This window comes from Petromyzon marinus, unplaced genomic scaffold (genome assembly GCF_048934315.1).
Source record: "Petromyzon marinus isolate PM22_M1 ecotype Great Lakes invasive population unplaced genomic scaffold, UKy_Petmar_22M1.pri1.0 PM_G_Scaffold_4, whole genome shotgun sequence".
Taxonomy (NCBI): domain Eukaryota; kingdom Metazoa; phylum Chordata; class Hyperoartia; order Petromyzontiformes; family Petromyzontidae; genus Petromyzon; species Petromyzon marinus.
Genome location: NW_027422983.1, coordinates 285,001 through 300,091, shown reverse-complemented (window position 1 = coordinate 300,091; position 15,091 = coordinate 285,001). Strand labels below are relative to the sequence as shown.

The window sequence follows — 15,091 nt, the reverse complement described above, 5'->3', positions numbered from 1 at the left end:
TTTTATTGTGTTATTTTATTATTTTATTCTCATTCTACGTGGTGACTTTTACCGAAAGAACCAAAGAAGATGATGAATCCTTGCAGTCACGAAAGCTTTAAATCGAAGAAAAAAATGCACCCGGATTAAGTTGCCGATAGCCGCAGCGAGATAGAGTAACGGATGCGGAGTGCCAGGTGCACACAATAAAAAAGTGTACGGGGTCAGTGGTGGACTGCAAGCGATTAGCACGCCGACCTTTGAACCCGGTAACCCCAAACTAAATTCGTGCTTACGTGAGCCCAACAGCAGCGGCGATTATTATTTAAACCCGTCACGGGCCTCCACCCTTTGGTTTGACCGGTGCGGTGTGCAGTAGTAAAACATCGCTGGCAACTGGGGGAGACAAAGGCGGCCGGGCGTGGTGGTGCTGCCCGCCCGCTCCACCCACGCCCCCTCGTGTACGCCGTAGCGGCCTTCACGTCGTGCCGCTCGCTACGAGCACTTGCCCCCCACAGCCTGTCGAAGGCTGTGGGGGGCATCGCGAGGTGTCCCCGTGAACCCCCGGTGACGACGAGCTCGAATATCTCTCTCGCTCGCGGCCAAAATCGGCGACGATTAACCTCGACCGGTACCCGTGCCTGCCCCTAGGTCGACTCGGCATTTAGTTCGTAGCTGGATGCAGTGTACGAACACGGCCGCTGGGGGAGACAAAGGCGGCCGGGCGTGGTGCTGCCCGCTCACCCACGCCCACCACGTGTACCACAGTAGCGGCCTTCACGTGGTGCCGCTCACCCACCACGTGTACCACAGTAGCGGCCTTCACGTGGTGCCGCTCACCCACCACGTGTACCACAGTAGCGGCCTTCACGTGGTGCTGCCGCTCACCCACCACGTGTACCACAGTAGCGGCCTTCACGTGGTGGTGCTGCTCACCCACCACGTGTACCACAGTAGCGGCCTTCACGTGGTGGTGCTGCTCACCCACCACGTGTACCACAGTAGCGGCCTTCACGTGCTGCTGCTGCTGCTCGTGGACGGCGCTCGCCACGGCAGCCTGTCAAAGGGCGTCACGTGGTGGTGGTGATCTTTGTGTGCGTGTGTGTGTACGTGTGTGTGTGTACGTGCGTGCGTGTGTCTACGTGTGTGTGTACGTGTGTGTGTGTACGTGCGTGTGCGTGCGTGCACACGCGTGTGCGTGTGTATGTGTGGGGAGTGATAGTGTACCGGTTAGCGCTACGCTGCGCTATGAACCTGGCGACCCGGGTTCAATTCTCGCTCACGGCCAACACCAGTGACGATTATCTGAACCGGTCCCGGGCCTCTCCTAGGTCGACTCAACCTCAAATGAGTACCCTGGTGCGGTGTGTAAACATCGCCACTGGGGAGACAAAGGCGGTCGGGCATGGTGCTGGCCACCCACCCCCTCGTGTACCGTTACCGGCCTTCACAGGTGCTGCTCGCTAACAGCACTTGCCCCTACAGTCTGTTAAAGGCTACACGGAGGATCTTTGTCTTTGTGTGTGCATGTGCGTGCGTGCGCGTGTGGATGCGGCGTGCCAGGTGCAAACAGAGAGCTACAATATATATTAAAAAAAAACATCTCAGTGTGGCGCCTTAACTGGTTTAAATAAAATAAAAATAGTGAATAGCCTCGTTACCGGTTGCAGGAGGCCAACCGCTCGCTCCCGGCAGCTTCAGCAGCAGCAGCTGGGCTTGAAGCAGCTGCAGCAGCTGGGCTTGAAGCAGTCTCCAGCTGCCCATCGTGAACGTCCGCGGGACGTCGTCAGCGTGAGACGGAGCGACCTCTGACCTCTACCGGCAAGGACTAAAATTTTAACACACTTCCCCAATGTCGTATCGACTACTGTAAAACTTGCTATACGTACGTCACACTCGTGACAATACTAGATTCTATCGTTGACAATAAAAAAAATATATATTAATATTTGTAACAATATTTATTTATATACAAGTTACGTTTTTTGGCTTGGTTCTCATTGTCCACGCTCAAGTCGAGTTGAGCCGCAAATCACCGCGGTCACTTAGGTCGCGGCAAGCCTCGAGGGGGGCGGCCACTTCCTGGGGTCGCGTGGAGCTCAGAAACTGACATTGAGCCGCAAATCACCGCGGTCCCTTAGCCTCGAGCGGGGGGGGGGCACTTCCTGGGGTCGCGTGTTGTCCAGCAACTGACGCTGAGCCGCAAATCACCGCGGTCCCTTAGGTCGCATGTAGTTCAGCATTGCGGTGAAGTTCACGGCGGTGGTGGTGGCGGTGGTGGCGGAGTTGTTACAACAAAGTTTGTTTAAATATAAACGCATTAACTTTCTCCCAAACCCCCCTCCCCGACACACATTCAGCTAACGTCTGCGTTTTTTGCTCCCACCTCGTCACTGTTTGTTGTAGTTAGACTGATGGCCTTAATCTAAAGTTGTCTTGTGGTTGTTGTGGTTGTTGTCAGCACGGTGGCTATGAGATGTTAACTACCTCGCCTGGTGTACAGGAGGTCGTGGGTTCGATCCAGACCCTGACGATGCCTGCTGCTGCTACTGTATATTTGTAGTCTGTGTCTCTCTCATCATCATCATGGTGGCTATGAGATGTTGACTACCTCGCCTGGTATACAGGAGGTCGTGAGTTTTATCCAGACCCTGACGATGCTTGCTGCTGCTGTATATTTGTAGTCTGTGTCTCTCATCATCATCACCACGGTGGCTATGAGATGTTAACTACCTCGCCTGGTCTACAGGAGGTCGTGGGTTCGATCCAGACCCTGACGATGCCTGCTGCTGCTGTATATTTGTAGTCTGTGTCTCTCATCATCATGGTGGCTAGGAGATGTTGACTACCTCGCCTGGTATTCAGGAGGTCGTGGGTTCGATCCAGACCCTGACGATGCCTGCTACTGTATATTTGTAGTCTGTCTCTCTCATCATCATCACGGTGGCTAGGAGATGTTGACTACCTTGCCTGGTATACAGGAGGTCGTGGGTTCGATCCAGACCCTGACGATGCCTGCTGCTGCTGTATATTTGTAGTCTGTGTCTCTCATCATCATCACGGTGGCTATGAGATGTTGACTACCTCGCCTGGTATACAGGAGGTCGTGGGCTCGATCCAGACCCTGACGATGCCTGCTGCTGCTGTATATTTGTGGTCTGTGTGTCTCTCTTTCATCATCATCATCACGGTGGCTATGAGATGTTAACTACCTCGGCTGGTATACAGGAGGTCGTGGGTTCTATCCAGACCCTGACGATGCCTGCTGCTGCTGTATATTTGTAGTCTGTGTGTCTCTCTCATCATCACGGTGGCTATGAGATGTTGACCACCTCGCATGGTCTACAGGAGGTCGTGGGTTCTATCCAGACCCTGACGATGCCTGCTGCTGCTGTTTATTTGTAGTCTGTGTGTGTCTCTCATCATCTTCACGGTGGCTATGAGATGTTGACTATCTCGCCAGACCCTGACGATGCCTGCTGCTGCATATTTTTGACGTCTGATTCAGCTCCTACCTTTGCCATCAATCCGGGCTCCCCCCCGACCCCCCAACTCCTTGAGCTACTTGGGGCGCCTTCAGCTGTCGCTGCTCGGATTCCGCTCGCTCCGAGCGCCCCGCCGCCACTCTCTGTGGCCGCTCACGACATCGTTGTTGTTGATGTTGTTGACGATGTTGTTGTTGTTGATGACGTTGTTGTTGTTGACGATGTTGTTGTTGACGACATTGTTGTTGACGATGTTGTTGACGATGATGTTGTTGTTGACGATGATGTTGTTGACGTTGTTGACGATGTTGTTGTTGACGATGTTGTTGTTGACGATGTTGTTGACGATGTTGATGATGTTGTTGACGATGTTGTTGACGACGTTGTTGACGATGTTGTTGTTGACGACGTTGTTGTTGACGACGATGTTGTTGACGACGTTGTTGACGATGTTGTTGTTGACGTTGTTGTTGACGATGTTGTTGACGTTGTTGTTGACGATGTTGTTGTTGACGACGTTGTTATTGACGATGTTGTTGCGGTCGGGGTTGTAGTGTTTGCACCGCGGTGATACAATCTCCAATCTCGCCGCCGCCGCGCGTTTATTTGTGAGTGTCAATGGCGGCATTGTTCCGCCTCCTGCGTCCTCCCTCGCCGCTCGCGGTCTCCACCGCGTTCGCGATGTCGCGGAGCCTGTCGCCAAAGCTGCGTTCCTGTTCCTGTTCATCCCTCCCGGTCATTAGTCCCATTCGTTCCTGTTCCTGTTCGTCTCGTTCATCCCTCCCGGTCATTAGTCCCATTCGTTCCTGTTCCTGTTCGTCTCGTTCATCCGTCTCGTTCATTAGTCACATTCGTTCCTGTTCCTGTTCGTCCCGTTCATCCGTCTCGTTCATTAGTCCCATTCGTTCCTGTTCCTGTTCGTCGCGTTCATCCGTCTCGTTCATTAGTCCCATTCGTTCCTGTTCCTGTTCGTCCCGTTCATCCGTCTCGTTCATTAGTCCCATTCGTTCCTGTTCCTGTTCGTCTCGTTCATCCGTCTCGTTCATTAGTCCGATTCGTTCCTGTTCCTGTTCGTCTCGTTCATCCCTCCCGGTCATTAGTCCCATTCGTTCCTGTTCGTCTCGTTCATCCGTCTCGTTCATTAGTCCCATTCGTTCCTGTTCCTGTTCGTCCCGTTCATCCGTCTCGTTCATTAGTCCCATTCGTTCGTGTTCCTGTTCGTCTCGTTCATCCGTCTCGTTCATTAGTCCCATTCGTTCCTGTTCCTGTTCGTCCCGTTCATCCGTCTTGTTCATTAGTCCCATTCGTTCCTGTTCCTGTTCGTCTCGTTCATCCGTCTCGTTCATTAGTCCCATTCGTTCCTGTTCCTGTTCGTCTCGTTCATCCCTCCCGGTCATTAGTCCCATTCGCTCCTGTTCCTGTTCGTCTCGTTCATCCCTCTTGGTCATTAGTCCCATTCGTTCCTGTTCCTGTTCGTCCCGTTCATCCGTCTCGTTCATTAGTCCCATTCGTTCCTGTTCCTGTTCGTCCCGTTCATCCGTCTTGTTCATTAGTCCCATTCGTTCCTGTTCCTGTTCGTCTCGTTCATCCGTCTCGTTCATTAGTCCCATTCGTTCCTGTTCCTGTTCGTCCCGTTCATCCGTCTTGTTCATTAGTCCCATTCGTTCCTGTTCCTGTTCGTCTCGTTCATCCGTCTCGTTCATTAGTCCCATTCGTTCCTGTTCCTGTTCGTCTCGTTCATCCCTCCCGGTCATTAGTCCCATTCGCTCCTGTTCCTGTTCGTCTCGTTCATCCGTCCCGGTCATTAGTCACATTCGTTCCCGTTCCTGTTCCTGTTCGTCTCGTTCATCCCTCCCGGTCATTAGTCCCATTCATTCCTGTTCCTGTTCGTCTCGTTCATCCCTCCCGGTCATTAGTCCCATTCGTTCCTGTTCCTGTTCGTCTCGTTCATCCCTCCCGGTCATTAGTCACATTCGTTCCTGTTCCTGTTCGTCTCGTTCATCCCTCCCGGTCATTAGTCCCATTCGTTCCTGTTCCTGTTCGTCTCGTTCATCCCTCCCGGTCATTAGTCCCATTCGTTCCTGTTCCTGTTCGTCCCGTTCATCTGTCTTGTTCATTAGTCCCATTCGTTCCTGTTCCTGTTCGTTCGTCTCATTCATCCATCTCGTTCATTAGTCCCATTCGTTCCTGTTCCTGTTCGTCTCGTTCATCCATCTCGTTCATTAGTCCCATTCGTTCCTGTTCCTGTTCGTCTCGTTCATCCCTCCCGGTCATTAGTCCCATTCGTTCCTGTTCCTGTTCGTCTCGTTCATCCCTCCCGGTCATTAGTCACATTCGTTCCTGTTCCTGTTCGTCTCGTTCATCCCTCCCGGTCATTAGTCCCATTCGTTCCTGTTCCTGTTCGTCTCGTTCATCCCTCCCGGTCATTAGTCCCATTCGTTCCTGTTCCTGTTCGTCCCGTTCATCCGTCTTGTTCATTAGTCCCATTCGTTCCTGTTCCTGTTCGTCTCGTTCATCCATCTCGTTCATTAGTCCCATTCGTTCCTGTTCCTGTTCGTCCCGTTCATCCGTCTCGTTCATTAGTCCCATTCGTTCCTGTTCCTGTTCGTCTCGTTCATCCATCTCGTTCATTAGTCCCATTCGTTCCTGTTCCTGTTCATCCGTCCCGGTCATCCGCTCCGTGTCCTCGGGCAACCGTACGACCAACGCAGGCTGCGAATTGGCCGCGACTCAGCAGGGGGCCTGCAGTGAGCAGCAGCAGCAGCAGCACGAGATGTCGTCCCCCACGTGTCGCGCGTTCGCTGGGGAGAGACGCACCGGCTGATCGTCGTGAGCAGGCGGTGCGGCAGGCCGGCTTCTTGCCCATCTGTACATCGCCCGGAGGCAGGCGATAACCCCGCTCAGGTCTTGGGCCTTTCTCTACCGCCGTGGCTGACGACTTGATTTGTCGAGGAATTATTTCATCACGGGTCGCCGCTGGTGGCGGCAGCCCGCGGTCGGGATGCATGCGCTCCTCGTGAATGCCGAACTGATGTTGCACCGTGCCAGGTAGCCAAGGGGTGCTAATCGGAGACAGGACCATCGCGAGCGGGGTAATGGATGATGATGATGATGCTGATCACGATGGCAACAGCCACGTGCACGGTAACGTCTCTCTCTCTACCTCCCTCTTCTCTCACCACCATCACCACCACCACCACAGGATTCACCTGACCATGACCTGAGACAGAAAACGACCTCGCCCTCTCCAGCAATGTCCTTGGGAGAAAGTCCTTGCCGGAGAGGTCAGAGGTCAGCGGTTCAGAGGTCGCGCGCTTCGGGCAGTGGGCGCGGACTTCACTCCGCGCTCTGCCCGAGTGCTCCGTCTCCTCCCGCTGACGACGTCCCACGGAGGTTCACGATGGGCAGCTGGAGACTGCTTCAAGCCCAGCTGCTGCTGCTGCTGCAGCTGCTGCCGGGCGCTAGCGGTTGGCCTCCCGCAACCGGTACGAGGCTCTGTGTTGTTTAAAAAAAAAACTATTCACTATTTTTATTTTATTTAAGCCAGTTAAGGCGCCCACTGAGATGTTTTTATATATATTGTAGCTCTTTGTCAGGAGCGACCTGGGGATCGCAGATTGTAGCTGGGCAAAGTGGCTTGTTGGCACTGTGTGAGGGTGTGGGGAGAGTGGTGGTCCAGTGGTAAGGTCACAATGAGTGCCGTTTGCCCATATCCCCAGCTCCACCTTCCCCAATGAATGTTCGCGTGCAGTCTCGAGACCTGCTGTCAACCCTGTGTTGGGAGGATGGAGGGGATACCACAGGGAATATTCCCCCACTGGTTCAGCCTTCAACCATCAACTTCTACAACACTACCAGCAGCTCAAAGCTCCTGAACGTTACCTACAGAGTGGAGTATAAACTGTGAGATGCTCGCTCACTCACTCACCCCCACACTCACTCACTCACCCACTCACCCACCCACTCACTCATCCACTCACTCACTCACCCACTCACTCACCCACCCACCCACTCACTCACTCACCCACCCACTCATTCACCCACTCACTCACCCACTCACTCACTCACCCACTCACTCACCCACCCACCCACCCACTCACTCACTCACTCACCCACTCACTCACCCACTCACTCACTCACTCATCCACCCACTCACTCACCCACCCACCCACCCACTCATTCACCCACTCACTCACCCACTCACTCACTCACCCACTCACTCACCCACCCACCCACCCACTCACTCACTCACCCACTCACTCACTCACTCATCCACCCACTCACTCACCCACCCACCCACCCACTCACTCACTCACTCACCCACTCACTCACTCATCCACCCACTCACTCACCCACTCACTCATTCACTCACCCACTCACTCACCCACCGACTCACCCACTCACTCACCCACTCACTCACTCACTCACCCACTCACTCACTCACTCATTCACTCACCCACCCACCCACCCACTCACTCACCCACTCACTCACTCACTCACCCACCCACCCACTCACTCACCCACCCACTCACTCACCCACTCACTCACCCACTTACACACTCATCCACTCACACATTCGCCCACTTACTCACTCACCCACTCACTCACTCACCCACCCACCCACTCACTCACCCACCCACCCACCCACTCACCCACCCACCCACTCACCCACCCACTCACTCACTCACCCACCCACCCACCCACTCACTCACCCACTCACTCACTCACTCACCCACCCACTCACTCACCCACTCACTCACTCACTCACCCACTCACTCACCCACTCATTCACCCACTCACTCACTCACCCACCCACTCACTCACCCACCCACTCACTCACCCACTCATTCACTCACCCACTCACCCACTCATCCACTCATCCACCCACTCACCCACGCACTCACCCACCCACCCACCCCTCACGTGTCTCCGTCTGCACAGCTACGGAGAAGCCCGCTGGCGGAGTGTCTGCGCTGTGACCGCAGAGACTCGGTGCGATGTCTCCTCAGCGCTGCGACTTCCCGGCCACCGCTATTACCTCCGCGTGAGATCCACCATCTCATCTTCACCATCGCCGCAGTCCTCACCGCTCTCCTCACCCTGGGTTGTGCTTGAGCTCTTGCCCTTGAAGACCAGTGAGTGGCCTTGTCTGTCTCTCTCTCTCTTTGTGTGTCTCTGTGTGTGTGTGTCTCTGTGTATGTCTGTGTGTGTGTGTCTCTCTCTCTCTCTGTGTCTCTGTGTGTGTCTGTGTGTGTGTGTCTCTGTGTATGTCTGTGTGTCTCTGTGTGTATGAGTGTATCTGTGTATGTGTGTCTCTGTGTATGTCTGTGTGTCTCTGTGTATGTCTGTGTGTCTGTGTGTGACTGTGTGTGTGTCTCTGTGTATGTGTGTCTGTGCGTTTGTCTGTGTGTATATCTGTTTGTGTGTGTCTTTGTGTGTATGTCTCTTTGTATGTGTGTCTGTATGTGTGTCTATGTGTGTCTGTGTGTGACTGTGTGTGTGTCTGTGTGTGTCTGTGTGTGTGTGTCTGTGTGTGTGTCTCTCTCTCTCTGTGTCTATGTGTATGTGTCTGTGTGTGTGTGTCTCTGTGTGTATGTCTGTGTGTGTCTGTGTGTATGAGTCCGGCAAAACAACCCCCTACCTCCTCGCGGTGCCGGATGGGCAACTCTGTCGTGGACAGTGCTGTGGGGGGAGGTCCAATTTTGATTGGCTCCTCCCCTCATGGCATATGTGTCCACCACAGGGGCTAAACGGGGGCTCTGGACGGGTGCGAGGGGCTGGTAACCCCTCCACCTTCAATTAATTACCACTAAACCACAAGTTAAACTGAAATATGTAACTAATAAGCTTGTGCCGGAGGCCCCGGGGGGCCAGGCATCTATGACGTCTCCTGGCCAAACCCCAATTGGCGGAGCCAGGAGATTGAATATCTACCCTCGGGGCTCCTCCAGAAACAACGAAAAGCCACTACGGGTGGCCACGTGGAATGTTCGAACGCTCACTGCGGAGGAGAGGCTGCCACTCCTCTGTTGGGAGCTGGACCGGTACCGCCTGGATCTGTGTGGCATTCAGGAGGTCCGGTGGACCGGCTCTGGCTCCTGCCACCATGAGGGGTGGACAGTCCTCTACTCGGGGCAGCAGACTGCCAAACAACAGGGTGTGGCTCTTCTTTTGAACAAAAGAATGAAGGGGGCGTGGGAGCGTGGCGGTGAGGTGTGGGAAGCTGTAAGTCCCAGGCTACTTTGGGCTCGCCTTCCCATCAACCGGAGGCGAGGAATGGTGGTCGTGGTTACTTATGCCCCCACCGAAGATGAATATCCGTGGAGGGATGCAGGCAAAGCCGATGAGTCAGATGCCTTCTATGACCTCCTGTCACAGGTGCTGGCTAAAGTGGCCCCTCGGGATAGAGTCATCATGTTGGGTGACTTCAATGCCCGAGTTGGTCATGATACTGGCACCTAGTCTGGAGTGATTGGAGGGCATGGGCCATATCAGCTCAATAACAACGGTAGGAGGCTGCTAGATTTTTGTGCAGCCCATGGGCTTGTAATTACCAACACGCTGTTCCGGCATCGGCGCGTCCACACAACATCATGGATGCATGCCGGGTCCAAGCAAGAACATCTGCTAGACTACATAGTGACGGACCAGCGGGTGCGAGCCCATGTCCTTGACACCAGGACCTACCGTGGAGCTGATCTGCCCTCTGACCATCGACTAGTCATCTGTAAGATGCGCCTGCCATTCTTCCACTCCGGTGGTGGGTGTACACCCAGGACCCCATTCCAACCTAAAGTGGCCTGGTCTCAGTTATCTGTTGAAAGTTGCAAGCGAGAATTTCATTATCGCTTGCGGCTAGGATTGGCATCGTCCCCGACTAGTCCTGATGTCGAGGGTAAATGGGCGAGGTTTAGGACTGTGACTCATGCAGCTGCAATGGCTGCTTTGGGTACGCGGTCCAGACCTCCCCAGAGACCCTGGCTGACAGAGGAGGTGTTCAGGATGGTTGAGAAAAAGCGATAGGCCCACTGTCATCGGCTACAGAATCCCACGTCAGAGAGTGAGGAGGCTTACCGCAGCCTTCGCTCGGAGGTTCGGAGAGCCGTGAGGCGCTGCAAGGTTGGGTGGTGGTCGCGGGTTGCTGAGGAGATGGAGTCTGCCTCAGTGGCCCGTGATCACAAATCTCTATTTAACTCCATCAAAAAAGTAATCTGCAGCGCCACACCTATTACCATCATTAGGGGAAAAAACGGTGACCCCATCTCCGACCCCCAGGAACAGGTTTACAGATTTGCTGAGCATTTCTGTGAGGTCCTGGGGGAGGGAAAATCCCTCAGCCAGGAAAACATCGTGGCACAAAGTGAGGATGACCCTGCTGAGGCTGCAGTGCCTCAAATATTGGAAGAAGTCATCCCCTGTGAGTGGCTGGCTGAGGTGCCATCTGTTGAGGAAGTACTGAAGGCGATCCGGAGTCTGAGACCAGGAAAGGCAGCGGGCAGAGATGATCTCCCAAGCGAAATGCTGAGGGAGGGCGGCGTTTGTGCACAGACTGCCCTATATGACATCATAACAACAGTCTGGACCACTGGACGGGTTCCGCAGATTGGAAGGATGCCCTGGTGGTCCCCCTTTTTAAGAAGAGGGGCCGTGCGGACTGTGGCAGCTGCAGGGGCATCTCACTCCTCAGTGTGCCGGAAAAGGTCCTGGCGGGGATTGTTCAACGTCGCCTTGCCGGGCACGCTGAGGAGAGGCTTGCGGAGCCCCAATGCGGTTTCAGGAGGGGGCGGTCCTGCACAGATGCCATATTTTCTGTCCGTCAGCTACAGCAGAGGTGTAGGGAATTCCAACAAGACCTACATCTCTGCTTTATTGACCTGGTCAAGGCCTATTATACCATCAGTAGGCCTGGGCTCTGGGTTGTTCTTCGTGCTTTTGGAGTACCTGACCCTCTGCTCACGATCATTAAGGACCTTCATGATGGTGAGCGGGCCCGGGTAAAACTACGTGGCCGGGAGTCAGAGCCATTCCCTGTTAACCTTGGGGTGCGACAGGGATGTCCTCTGGCTCCCACATTATTTAACATCTATTTTGACCACGTAGTTCGTGAAGCCTTCAATAGCTGTACCGGGGGAATCTCCATATGGTACAGATATAATGGGAGGCTGATCGACGCCCGGGTGCGGTCAAGGGATGGCTCCCTATTGCTCAACCCCGTTATGTATGCTGATGATTTGGTAATAGCTGCACATTCGGAGGAGGAGTTGGAGATGCTGCTGCTGAGACTGGAGCGTGCCACTAAGAGGTGGGGCCTTACCATCAGCCCCACCAAAACTAAGCACCTGCCTGGGTATTTTGTACCATCGGACACTCCACCCCCACAACTCCCAATCGGTGATGGGGCAGTTGTGGAGAGAGTGGAGAGTTTCCCATACCTGGGCAGTGTGCTTATGACTGGCTCCAGTTTAACAGCAGAGGTCTCACTCCGAATCAGTCGAGCGGCAATATCTTTTCATCAGTTGCGTAACGCTGTGCGGAAGCTACCTGGTCTGTCGCTCCGCACTAAGCTTCAGGTTTTCTCGGCCACGGTCATTCCCTCCCTTCTCTACGCTTGCGAAACGTGGACCCCCCTAATGGAACATCTTCGCCGGTTGGAAACATTTAGGCTGGCCTGCCTACGATCCATCCTGGGTTTAACCAGACTGGATTGTGTGAGGAGCTCAAAAAGCCTTGAAAGATCTGGGCAAGGTCCCATCGCTGAGCTCCCCCGGCGGGGAAGGCTGCGATGGCTGGGTCATGTAGCCCGCATGCCTAGCCACCGCATGCCGAAACAGCTTTTGTTCGGCCGGATTGAGGGGGCTGGGCGGGCGCGGCACGGGCTAGAGAAGAGATGGAGTGATGTGGTACAGGAGGACGTGGAGCTGAGTGGACTTGCCGATGACTGGTACCAGCGGTGTCAAGATCGGCCTCTGTGGAGGAGGCTCGTGAAGGATGCTACTGGGCAGTTGGAGGTAGTCGCCCTCCAACAACAGCGGAGGGCGGAGGAGCGACGCTCAGAACAACGAGCGGAGCGCCGGGTGGCTAAAGCACAGCAGGTTGCCACAGTAGGGGGCACAGGTGGTGCATCAGCCAGTCATCTCAGTCAGTCGACCCGTGGCACCTGGGTCTGCCCCGTGACCTCCTGCCAGCGGGTGTTCGACACTTCACGTGGCCTCAGGGTGCACATAGCCTGGCACAAGCGTCGTGGTGACGTCACCGCCACTTAGTGGCGAATGGCGGTTGTTGTTGTTGTGTCTGTGTGTGTGCCTGTGTGTGTGTGTCTGTGTGTGTGTCTGTCTATGTGTGTGTCTCTGTGTCTCTGTGTGTGTTTCTGCATGTGACTGTCTTTGTGTCTGTGTGTGTGTCTCTGTGTGTGTCTGTGTGTGTGTGTCTGTGTGTGACTGTGTGTCTGTGTGTCTGTGTGTGTCTGTGTGTGTGTGTCTGTGTGTGACTGTGTGTGTGACTGTCTTTGTGTCTGTGTGTGTGTCTGTGGACCCCCCTAATGGAACATCTTCGCCGGTTAGAAACATTTAGGCTGGCCTGCCTACGATCCATCCTGGGTTTAACCAGATTGGATTGTGTGAGGAGCTCACAAATCCTTGAAAGATCTGGGCAAGGTCCCATCGGTGAGCTCCTCCGGCGGGCAAGGCTGTGATGGCTGGGTCATGTAACCCGCATGCCCAGCCACCGCATGCCGAAACAGCTTTTGTTCGGCCGGATTGAGGGGGCTAAACGGGCGTGGCACGGGCTAGAGAAGAGATGGAGTGATGTGGTACGGGAGGACGTGGAGCTGAGTGGACTTGCCGATGACTGGTACCAGCGGTGTCAAGATCGGCCTCTGTGGAGGAGGCTCGTGAAGGACGCTACTGGGCAGTTGGAGGTAGTCGCCCTCCAACAACAACGGAGGGCGGAGGAGCGACGCTCACAACAACAAGCGGAGCGCCGGGTGGCTAACGCACAGCAGGTTGGCACAGTAGGGGGCACAGGTGGTGCATCAGCCAGTCGTCTCAGTCAGTCGACCCGTGGCACCTGGGTCTGCCCCGTGACCTCCTGCCAGCGGGCGTTCGACACTTCACGTGGCCTCAGGGTGCACATAGCCTGGCACAAGCGTCGTGGTGACGTCACCGCCACTTAGTGGTGAATGGCGGTTGTTGTTGTGTCTGTGTGTGTGACTGTGTGTGTGACTGTCTTTGTGTCGCTGTGTGTGTCTCTGTGTGTGTGTCTGTGTGTGTGACTGTGTGTGTGACTGTCATTGTGTCTCTGTGTGTGTGTGTGTCTGTGTGTCTGTGCATGTGTGTCTGTGTGTCTGTGCGTGTGTGTCTGTGTGTGTGACTGTGTGTGTGACTGTCTTTGTGTCTCTTTGTGTGTGTCTGGTGTGTGTCTGTGTGTGTGTGTGTGTGTGGCTGTGTGTGTGACTGTCATTGTGTCTCTGTGTGTGTGTGTGTCTGTGTGTCTGTGCATGTGTGTCTGTGTGTCTGTGCGTGTGTGTCTGTGTGTGTGACTGTGTGTGTGACTGTCTTTGTGTCTCTTTGTGTGTGTCTGGTGTGTGTCTGTGTGTGTGTGTGTGTGTGGCTGTGTGTGTGACTGTCTTTGTGTCGCTATGTGTGTCTCTGTGTGTGTCTGTGTGTGTGACTGTGTGTGTGACTGTCTTTGTGTCTCTGTGTGTGTCTGTGTGTCTGTGCATGTGTGTCTGTGTGTGTCTGTGCGTGTGTGTGTGTCTGTGTGTGTGACTGTGTGTGTGACTGTCTTTGTGTCTCTGTGTGTGTGTCTGTGTGTGTGTGTCTCTCTGTGTGTGTGTCTGTGTGTGTGTGTGTCTGTCTGTGTGTGTGTCTGTGTGGGTGTGTCTGTGGGTGTGTTTCTGTGTGTGTGTGTCTGTGTGTGTGACTGTGTGTGTGACTGTCTTTGTGTCTCTGTGTGTGTGTCTGTGTGTGTGACTGTCTTTGTGTCTCTGTGTGTGTCTGTGTGTCTGTGCGTGTGTGTCTGTGTCTGTGCGTGTGTGTCTGTGTGTGTGACTGTGTGTGTGACTGTCTTTGTGTCTCTGTGTGTGTCTGTGTGTGTCTCTCTGTGTGTGTGTCTGTGTGTGTGTCTGTCTGTGTGTGTGTCTGTGTGTCTGTGCGTGTGTGTCTGTGTGTGTGGGGAGCGGTAGTGTAGCGGTTAGCACTACGCTGCGCTGTGAACCTGGCGACCCAGGTTCGATTCCCGCTCACGGCCAACACCGGTGACCATTGTCTGAACCGGTCCTGGGGCTCCCCTAGGTCGACTCAGCCTGAAATGAGTACCCGGTGCGGTGTGTCAACATCGCCACTGGGTCGACAAAGGCGGTCGGGCGTGGTGCTGGCCACCCACCCCCTCGTGTGCCGTTCCGGCCTTCATAGGTGCTGCTCGCTGACAGCACTTGCCCCTACAGTCTGCGAAGGCTACACGGGGGATCTTTGTCTTTGTCTCAGCTGTGCTCAGTGCTCCGACGGTCACCTTGATGCTCCACAAGAAAGTGACGGTGGACGAGGCTGGCGGCGAGGAGGAGTGCCGTGTTGAGGATGACGATGACGGTGACAGTGAAGGCCGCGGCGGTGACGATGACCACGACGATG

General features: G+C 54.6%; 2 protein-coding genes across 3 annotated transcripts in view; one reads left to right on the top strand and one right to left on the bottom strand.

The window, feature by feature from the left end:
- LOC142916540 (adhesion G protein-coupled receptor L3-like) overlaps positions 1 to 1,743 on the bottom strand; it is a 46,006-nt gene extending 44,263 nt beyond the window's left edge. The window contains exon 1 of the mRNA XM_076061662.1: positions 1,641 to 1,743. Coding sequence (XP_075917777.1) covers positions 1,641 to 1,743 — 103 coding nt within the window. The remainder of the gene's footprint in view (positions 1 to 1,640) is intronic.
- Positions 1,744 to 2,180: 437 nt separating this feature from the next.
- Positions 2,181 to 15,091, top strand: part of LOC142916578 (uncharacterized) — a 20,771-nt gene continuing 7,860 nt past the window's right edge. For both annotated transcript variants that reach the window (XM_076061703.1, XM_076061704.1), the window contains exons 1-5: positions 2,181 to 2,278; positions 6,667 to 6,949; positions 7,184 to 7,367; positions 8,406 to 8,599; positions 14,948 to 15,091. The exon at positions 14,948 to 15,091 is cut by the window's right edge and continues 296 nt beyond it. In XM_076061703.1, coding sequence (XP_075917818.1) covers positions 6,718 to 6,949; positions 7,184 to 7,367; positions 8,406 to 8,599; positions 14,948 to 15,091 — 754 coding nt within the window. In that variant the 5' untranslated portion in view covers positions 2,181 to 2,278; positions 6,667 to 6,717. The remainder of the gene's footprint in view (positions 2,279 to 6,666; positions 6,950 to 7,183; positions 7,368 to 8,405; positions 8,600 to 14,947) is intronic.